Source organism: Triticum aestivum, chromosome 4B, assembly GCF_018294505.1.
Source record: "Triticum aestivum cultivar Chinese Spring chromosome 4B, IWGSC CS RefSeq v2.1, whole genome shotgun sequence".
Lineage (NCBI taxonomy): Eukaryota > Viridiplantae > Streptophyta > Magnoliopsida > Poales > Poaceae > Triticum > Triticum aestivum.
The window spans coordinates 44,518,664-44,528,106 of NC_057804.1; the positions used below are offsets into that span (position 1 = coordinate 44,518,664).

At 53.1% G+C, this 9,443-nt stretch overlaps 2 protein-coding genes across 2 annotated transcripts; one reads left to right on the top strand and one right to left on the bottom strand.

Annotated features, from left to right (window-relative positions):
* Positions 1-2,601: 2,601 nt before the first annotated feature.
* On the top strand, positions 2,602-3,574 carry LOC123094377 (probable histone H2AXa). Its single transcript, XM_044516397.1, has 2 exons — positions 2,602-2,894; positions 3,055-3,574. Exons 1-2 carry the CDS (start codon positions 2,697-2,699, stop codon positions 3,271-3,273), a joined length of 417 nt encoding a protein of 138 aa, XP_044372332.1. The 5' UTR covers positions 2,602-2,696; the 3' UTR covers positions 3,274-3,574.
* A 546-nt stretch (positions 3,575-4,120) lies between these two features.
* LOC123094378 (uncharacterized) lies at positions 4,121-5,392 on the bottom strand. Its single transcript, XM_044516398.1, has one exon. It carries the CDS (start codon positions 5,284-5,286, stop codon positions 4,270-4,272), a length of 1,017 nt encoding a protein of 338 aa, XP_044372333.1. The 5' UTR covers positions 5,287-5,392; the 3' UTR covers positions 4,121-4,269.
* Positions 5,393-9,443: the final 4,051 nt, after the last annotated feature.

The window sequence follows — 9,443 nt, forward strand, 5'->3', positions numbered from 1 at the left end:
ACAAGCTCCACCACCACGCCGTCGTGTTGCCGGAGCTCTCCCTCAACTTCTCCTCTCCCCTTGCTGGATCAAGAAGGAGGAGACGTCCCCGGGTTGTACGTGTGTTGAACGCGGAGGCGCCGTCCGTTCGGCGCTAGATCGGATCTTCCGCGATTTGAATTGCCGCGAGTATGACTCCATTATCAGCGTTCTTATAACGCTTCCATTTGCGCGATCTTCAAAGGTATGAAGATGCACTCCCTCTCTCTCTCTTGTTGCTTGAATCTCCTAGATAGATCTTGGTGATACGTAGGAAAATTTTGAATTATTGCTACGTTCCCCAACAACGGGCTGAGGCAAAATCTCCGCTCGGCTTGCTGATGTTGGCAGCGATAACGCCTGTTGGTGTCGTAACCTCCTTGCAGAGCTGCCATGGTCCTGATCATGTCTCTCCTTGAGCGCCATGTGGAACCCTTGTTTCGGTTCACCGGAACAAGTGACAACGGTGTCACGACGTCGTTCCCTTTATGGAGGCACTGCCTTGGTTGTTCGCGGTGTCCTCAGTGATGGAGTTTGAGGCATCTCAGTTCTTGGTGTGGATTGCCTCTCAGGACATGGGCCTCGAGGGGCGCAATGTATGCCATCGTCGACGCATCTTGCGTGTCTTCTTCTTCAGGTCCGGTTAGGTCTTGCCACCCACTTGCCGACCCCTCTATCCGCTATGTGTTGGGTGGTACATTGATCCAGTCAGTTCTGTATTTGTTGCTGTTATTTGGATGTGTGGTATCAATGAATGTGACTTATGGGAAATGTTGGAATTATGTGGTTCTGCTTTAGTTAATTTAGATGACAGTAATGATGATCTTATGTTGTTATCTGCTGAAGCTCAAACTGATCAGGCTGACAATAAGGCCATCAAGCTCCACTGCATCATTGATGATCAGGCTGCTACATTGCTACTTGATTTAGGCAACTCTCATTAGTTTTCTCGGTCAACAGTTTATTTGTAAGCTACCTCATCAACACCCATTGTATAAAACTGCAGAGCGTGTAACTTGCAGGGGTGAAGTTGGATTGCACACACTAGATTCCCTAATGTACTTGGGCAGCTGCTGGATTTCAATTCACAACTGATTTTAAGATTCTGCCTCTTAAGTACTCCCTCCGTCCGGAAATACTTGTCGCATAAATAGATGAAATTGGATGTATCTAGAACTAAAATATGTCTAGATACATCCATTTTCCCGACAAATATTTCCGGACGGAGGGAGTACTTCGATGGTATTATTGGCATGGGTTGGTTGTTAGCCCGAGGAATGATGAGTGTCAATTGTCATCAAAAGTGGATGTCATTTGATTACAAGGGTGTTTTTTTTGCAAGGTGGGCCACCGGCTAAGTTTTCTTACACTACTATGGAGTTGCAATTTTATTGGCAATGCATGATGCTGACGGTGAATATGAGTTTGTTTTCTGTCACTCCTACTGGTCAACCGCAATTCCTTTAATCGAGGGTGCTAAACCAATCGATATCCAACCTTGTAGATATTCGTCAGAGTTGAAGTCTGAAATTGAAGTGCAGGTGGGTGAGATGCGCAAGTCTGGAATGATAGTACACAGTTTCAATCCCTTCGCCTCACCTTTCATGGTGCACAAGAAGGACCTGGCATGGCGTCTATGTGTCGATTACATACATTTGAACTTATTGACTCTCATGTCCAAGTTTCCTTTACCTGTTATTGATGAACTCTTGGATGAATTGGTAGGTACTCCCTCCGTCCCATAATGTAAGATGTTTTTTAAGTCAAAAAAGGTCTTACATTATGAGACGGAGGGAGTACATCCTAGTTTTCAAAGCTTTATTTGTGAGCAGGTTACCATCAGATTTGGTTGGCCCTAGGTGAAGAGTCCAAAACCGTGTTTCATTCTCACAAAATTGCCACTCGAGTTCAATGTCCCGGCGTTCGGTTAACAGGCGCTCCAGCAACCTTCCAAACAGTTATTTGGAGATGTACACGTGTAACTTTTTTGAATTTTTTAGACATTTAGAAATGTGTTTTATGAAGTGGGTACATATGTAACAAGGGTTCATCCATGTATATTCCGTATAGTTTGCCCAATCTCCCTGGTTTCGACTCCGCCGTTTGACGATCCTAAATTTAAAATGTATGGACGATAAATTCAACATTGCGTACGCAAGCTATGCAACACCAAATCGGCACCATCAGTTTCGTACGAGTGAAATATAAGCACCGTATAAAGTTCAGAATGACCATACCGCAGCTTATATACAACAATATAAAGTTGGGGCAACAAGATCTGAACTAGTCCCATGCATGGAAGCATGTAGACTCGCGTGCACGTGATACATTCTTTTTCATGCTATATAATACATGACCGTCAGATTTCCTATAAAACGAACAGCCTCCATATAACCAGTTATTTTTCCGTGAAAAAAAGTGAATCAAAACAGAAGCATTCTCCGAAAAGAAATAAAAAAGGAAAGAAGCAATTTATTGCAGAAGCTGGCGTCCGACGTCACCGATCCGCGCCTCCCCCGTCCCAGCCAATCGCAGCGCGCCTCGCACCCCAACCCTAACGCTATAAAACCCGAGGCGCCGCCCCGGGTTCTCCTCCCACCCCACCAAATCCCCAGTCCAGTCCCCACCTCTCGAGAGGGTTTAGAAGCTTCCAGACCTCCCCCAAAGGCGAATCGGCGATGAGTTCCACCGGAGCAGGCGTCGCCGGCCGCGGCAAGGCGAAGGCGACCAAGTCGGTGTCGCGGTCGTCCAAGGCCGGGCTCCAGTTCCCCGTCGGCCGCATCGCGCGCTACCTCAAGGCCGGCAAGTACGCCGAGCGCGTCGGCGCCGGCGCCCCCGTCTACCTCTCCGCCGTCCTCGAGTACCTCGCCGCCGAGGTAACCTAGACATCATCGATCCCCCTTCCCTAGTCGATCGGCGCCCGCCCGATCTCGTGCGCCTCGCCCCGCCTCGCCCGATCGTTCGTTCGTTATCCGCGATTCGAATCGGATTGGGGTTTGATTCGATGGTTTCCGTTGTCGATTGATGCGTACGCAGGTGCTGGAGCTGGCCGGGAACGCGGCGCGGGACAACAAGAAGACCAGGATCGTGCCGCGGCACATCCAGCTGGCGGTGCGCAACGACGAGGAGCTGAGCAAGCTGCTGGGCTCGGTGACGATCGCCAACGGCGGCGTGATGCCCAACATCAACCAGGTGCTGCTGCCCAAGAAGGCCGGGCCCAAGGGGGATCTGGGCTCGGCCTCGCAGGAGTTCTGAGCCCGCGCGGCTTCAAGGCGAGGAAGGGGAGGCCGTCCTGTCATGTGATGTTCATCTGAAGTTGTGGGTTGGGGTGTTTCGGGAGTCTGAAACTCCCGATGGAAAAAAACCTTGGTGTCTTCTCAACTCTGTCGTGGTTGAGTGAATGAGTCGATCGATCGGTAGAAGAGGAGAGGAAATATATACTCCTATGTGGTTTCTTATATGCGAACATATATATGTTGCTCAGTTGTCTTTTATGATTGATATGGTTCGGTTGTTTGAATGATTGAATGAATTCGCTGTGAAATTTTAGTTACAAGAATCTGACTAGTCTTCGTCTGAAAGAAATGATAATCTCGCCGTGGAAATAAAACCGCTCCTCTTAGCCCAGTGGAAACAAAACAGCATCAAACGCTGTTCTTTCAGGCGATTGAACATAACTCTTAAGTTGCAGAAGTTAATTATCTCTCTTGATATTATTTTGCCACCACGAAGAACTGATTTCACCATTGAGAATGGGATTGTTGTGATGTCTGATTATCAAAATAAAATACAGAAAAATGCTGTCCATATATATATCTGTGGCTGCAACTGCAGTGTCTGAATTAGCCCCCCCCCCCTGAATATATCTCTGATTGCTGGTAATTTTTCCAAGATTGGTTGATGATTTAGTTTGGTTTGATCATCCGAACGAATGAATTCCCAGGGGCGGCCTAGTTTCAAGAATCTGATTATTACTCTTCGTCCAGAGGAAACAGAAGAGCAGTAAAATGCTGCTTGCACGAACGAATGTTGTTCTTGGCATTCTCTCCATTGACTTCTGTGCTAGTGATCAGCAATTTGTTTCACCATTCGATTCTTCTCATCACAGTAAAAAGAGAATGTCTGATTAACAAAATGAAAAAGATTACAAAAATGCTATACATCAACAGCTTTGCCTGCAATGCCTGAATTACACACCCTGATCAGTAAAGAATCAACTTGCTTGCTGCTCGTGAAGTGTTGATCGATGGGTTACTTCTTGCCGCTAAGGATGTTGGCCCTCATGGTCTCCAGCTCTGCCATGTTGGCCTCGACGCCGGCGAAGGACGGCTCCGGGATCGGCTCCTCCACCATCTGCGACAGCCTCACGAGGCTCCTGCAGGCCAGCACGGCGCGCGCGTCCATGCTCTCCATGGCCCTCAGGTAGAGGCACTGCGACGCCCGGGCGGCCTGCGTCCTCAGCTCGTCCGAGTTGGTCGGCCCCAGCAGGCAATGCCCCACGACCCGCAGCGCCGGCTGGAACAGCTCCCACGGCATGGGCACCCTCCGCCACTTCTCCTCGCCGCTCTCGGCGGACGCGATCCGAGCCTTGTCGTCGCTGCGGTGCTTCCCCGTCCACGCGACGCAGAACTCGCAGAAGTCCATCTTGGAGGAGAGCGGCATGAGCCCGATCTTGGCGTGGTAGAGCTCCAGCACCGCGCCGACGATGCGGCCGCGGCGCGTGGCGCGAATGCTGCCGTGCGGCTCCAGCGCGGGGGAGAGCTCGGCGACGTCGGGGTCGTCGGCCTTGCCCGTCTTGGCCGCCGGCGCCGCGGACGCGGGCTTGATCGCCTCGTGGTACACGCTGGGCTTGGCCATGTTGGGCAGCGCCACGGTCTCGGCCTCCCCGGCGCCCCGCTGCGCCACGGCGTGCGCGTACAGCGTGAGGAGCACGGCCTCGAACCCGGCGAGCGGCTTGCGGGAGACGGCGCGGGACATGTACACGCCCGCGAGGGTCGGCACGAAGCGCAGCACCGCGAGCTGGAGCGCCGGGAGGCCGGACTGGAAGGTGCCGTAGAGCCAGCCGCAGAGGGCGTCCTGGCCGGCCCCCGAGCCCGCGCCGCGGAGGCGCCCCGTGACGGCGCGGGCGACGCCGTCGTCGTGGAGGAGCGCGGCCGCGGGGTCGCCGGCCGCGGCGAGGGAGTCCGGGAGCGCGCGGCCCAGGATGGCGGCGAGCGAGTCGACGGCGGCCTTGGGGCTCTGGATCGCCTGTGGCGCGGCGGACGACATCGTCGTGGGCAGCAATGCAGACAGGAGGACGAGGCGGAAGAGGCCGGCGTCGTCGACGTGCGGGACGTGTGGCTCGGTGCGATGGAAGGGAAGGGCCGAAAGAGGAGGCGAATGGATCGGAGGAGGTTTGAGCGGGCGGGGCGCTATGGCTTCAGCTTTGACCCGGTTCGTACGCTCAACGCGAGCAAATCAAGGGAAGGGCGTGGAGGCTGGGCACACCCGCCATTCACGCATGCAGACGAGTCTGTGCATGTCATGTGTGCAGTTTGCAACGCAGAAATTTTGGAGGGAACTCCTTTGGAATCCGTTTGCAACCTACTCCTCGAATCTTTCAAAAAAAGGGCGGGTGGGGGTACATATGGCATTTACTACACTTTTTTTCGCACATTTCTAAGTTTTTTTTAAGAATCGGATTTATTATAAAAGTTCACCGAAAATAAAAAGTATCTCAAACATAACAAAAATTACATCGAGATTCCAAGACCATCAAACGACCACTACTGTTGCCATAACAAGCTGGCGACGCGCCGATGTAGCCCTACCGGAGCTGGCTTGACCCTGTCGATGACAGTCAGGACGTCTTCGTGCATGTGCCTCTAAGGACCAGCGTTCTAGAGTCACAATCGTCGTGGAGCCATATGACGAGAAACCCTAACCACACAATCCGAAGGAGATGACAGCAACATACGCCAGATCTCTATCGACTACGTCTGTCGGTGTCAAAACCGGCGGATCTCGGATAGGGGGTCCTGAACTGTGCGTCTAGGCGGATGGTAACAGGAGACAAGGGACACGATGTTTTACCCAGGTCCGGGCCCTCTTGATGGAGGTAAAACCCTACGTCCTGCTTGATTGATATTGATGATGTGGGTATTACAAGAGTAGATCTACCACGAGATCAAGGAGGCTAAACCCTAGAAGCTAGCCTATGGTATGGTTGTTGTTCGTCCTACGGACTAAAGCCATCCGGTTTATATAGACACCGGAGAGGGCTAGGGTTACACAGAGTCGGTTACAATGGTAGGAGATCTACATATCCGTATTGCCAAGCTTGCCTTCCACGCCAAGGAAAGTCCCATCCGGACACGGGACGAAGTCTTCAATCTTATATCTTCATAGTCTTGGAGTCCGGCCGATGATGATAGTTCGGCTATCCGGACACCCCCTAGTCCAGGACTCCCTCAGTAGCCCCTGAACCAGGCTTCAATGACGACGAGTCTGGCGCGCATATTGTCTTCGGCGTTGCAAGGCGGGTTCCTTCTCCGAATAATTTATAGAAGATTGTGAACACCAGGATAGTGTCCGGCTCTGCAAAATAAATTCCACATACCACCGTAGAGAGAATGATATTTACACAAGTTCAATCTGCTGACGTATTTGGTGGCGTGACGTCACACCACTACCAAGCCTTTACTCGAATCGTTTTTATTGTACCACCTCAGCATGTTTAGCGAAGCGGTTTCCTTGGCACGTCTTGTCGAAGCAGAGATCGTGTTCCCCTTATTCCGGGATTCTCATCAATACGGACGTGGGTAACCCAACCGCGCCCGTTGCCACGCCCCCTCCATCGAAGGCGGGTTCCAAACGGTCACGGGGACGGCTCTTGGTATTCTCTCTCTTTATAATGAGACCAAGGCTCGTTCTTTTTCTTCAATTCTCAATCGAATCCGCCCCTCGCCCCGAGTTCCAACACCCAGGGCTCCAGATTCGGGTACTTTCGACCTTCGACAATGTCCGGCTCCGACCTACGAGGCCGGTGGATGCCCTCCTCTGTCACGGAAGAGGACGTGCTAAAGCTGAGAGACGCCAGGTACTTAACCTACGAGATTTCGCATAGGTTGCCTGCCCGAGGGCAAGTTATTCCTACTCCCGAGCCCGGCGAGAGCGTCGTGTTTGTGTCTCACCTCCGTCGGGGTTTAGGCTTCCCGATGGATCCCTTCATGAGGGGGCTCATGTTTTACTATGGGTTGGAATTCCATGACTTGGCTCCGGAGTCCGTCCTCCACATCTCATCATTCATTGTCGTCTGCGAAGCCTTCCTCCGCACTACCCCTCACTTCAGCTTGTGGCTCAAAACCTTCAACGTGGAGCCGAAGATGATTGAGGGGCATCAGGCAGAATGCGACGTGGCGGTTATAAGCAAGAGGGTCGATGCTCCATGGCCCGAGGGCTCTTTTCAGGAGGAGCTCGGCTTATGGCAACAGGAGTGGTTCTATATCATCGCTCCCAGGGGCAGCAGGCAGAGGCCGCCGCCCGTCTTCCGCCCGGGCCCTCCACAACGGCTGACGTCATGGGTCAACAAGGGGCTCGACTGGGGGCCGTCCAAAGACGTACCCCTGTTGTAGGGCCGGATTCGAGGCCTCCAGGAAAGGGAGATCAATATGGTTGTTGTGGCACAGGTTATGCTGATTCGGCGCCTTCTGCCCTTCAAACGTCGCCCCCTCCGCCTGTGGGAATTTAATCCAGAGGGGCCACGGGCTCTCCAACACTTCATGGGTTTGACACCCGTGGAGATATACAAACTGTTCTTCGGATCGCAAGAGATGCGTCCGGACTTGACCGAGGATGCTGGCCTAAGCTGCAATCGCCCGGATACTCTAGTAAGTAGCCCTGTGTCCAGACACATTGTCCATTTATTTATCATGGGTTTGCCTTTTAACCAGCTATCCCTTGGACAGGAGTGGATAGCGCAAGCAAAACTGATACGGTGTCCGGCCCCCCTCCCTGAGACCACGACGGATCCCGTGTTAATCAAAATGTTGGAGGTTGCACCTTCGGAGGAGGGCGAAGGGGGGCACAGGGAAACTACCACCTCTGCCAAGGAGGCTTTCAGTAAGGGGGGAATCGAGAGTCCCTCCTTCCAGGGGGAGAAGAGGATCGCTTCCGAAGACCCGGAGGCCAAGGCCTCAAAGCGGGGGAAAAAATCTGCACCGGAAGGTCCTGTGCCGGGAAGAGCCCCGGCAGCACTGTCTTCTCAGAGGAATCAGCCCTCCAGCGAGCCGTAAGTAAAAAGGGGGAATTTTGTAATAGGGGACACCCCTGCTTTATTTCTAAGGGTAACCGAAGTTTTCACCTTGTAGTTCGGATCTCAGCCCATCTCAGCAGAGCTCATCTTTGGGGGACCTTCGTCCGGAGATGATGGAGAGCGAAACGCCTCCATCTGCCGCCCCGTCGGGCGGGGCGGATGACCCTGAGGTGTCGTCACGGAGGGTCTCCCCGAGTCCGGCGGGGCCGGGGAGTTCGGCGCCCACTGGAGTACGGCCGGTGGAGCTGCCGGATTTGCTCAAGAGGGCGTCTATCTCAGAAGATCACCGCACATTAGTGAGTATGGTGATTGAAAGGTTCTCATCTGCCGAGAGCGGGTTGCATGAGGCCGTCGGAAGTTTGCTGACGGGGCTTGAGGTACGCAAAAAATGACATACCTTTTGACAATTTTGCACATGGAGTGCGCCCTGTATAGATAGTAGCCCCTGAGACTTGGTATGCTGTCAAAAGCGACTGCGTGCCGAGGATCATAATCTCAGTTATAGAATGTCGCCTTTTCTATGCAAGTGGCGGAACGTTCGGTGGCCAGCCGGACTGATGGAGTTGCCGAGCTGAAGCGGCAACTTGACGTTGCGGATGCGGACATCGCGCTGGTCAATAAACGACTTAACGAGTCACAAGGTAGGTGGTTGCTCCGCGGTCACCTAGTAAGGGAGCTGATGCCCGTTCCTTACAATTTGTATGCTTGATGCAGATGGTGCCGTTGCTGTGGAAGACCTTCGAGCAGAGCTCGCTCGAGCCAAGGAGCAAGCCAGGAAAAGTGATGCGGCTGCCTCGAAGGCAGCGGAAGAGCTAAAAGCCGAAAAGGCTGCTCACTGCCGAAGCAGGGAGGAGATGGCGGAATGGCCGTGAAATTAAAAGATGCTACCGACCGCTATGAGGTTCTTGAAAGAGAACGCCGAGTGGAGCAAGAGGACCTAAAGAAGGCCGCCGCCGAAGCCAAGGATGCCCGTAGTGCGATGCAGGCTATGAAGGAAGAACTGCGTCAAGCCGGAGACATTGTGGCTGGAAAGCCCTTTCTGCTGCGTAGGAAGTTCACGGATCCGAAGTATGCTCAGTTGGGCCAATTGTGTGGTGCGGAGGATCCTTATCTGGATTTGGCGGCGAGTGCG

Bases quoted from the DNA above. Each gene is read 5' to 3' on its own strand.
- LOC123094378 (XM_044516398.1), bottom strand. From the start codon at position 5,286: ATGTCGTCCGCCGCGCCACAGGCGATCCAGAGCCCCAAGGCCGCCGTC.
- LOC123094377 (XM_044516397.1), top strand. From the start codon at position 2,697: ATGAGTTCCACCGGAGCAGGCGTCGCCGGCCGCGGCAAGGCGAAGGCG. The intron at 2,895-3,054 runs GTAACCTAGACA...ATGCGTACGCAG, and splicing joins TCGAGTACCTCGCCGCCGAG to GTGCTGGAGCTGGCCGGGAA.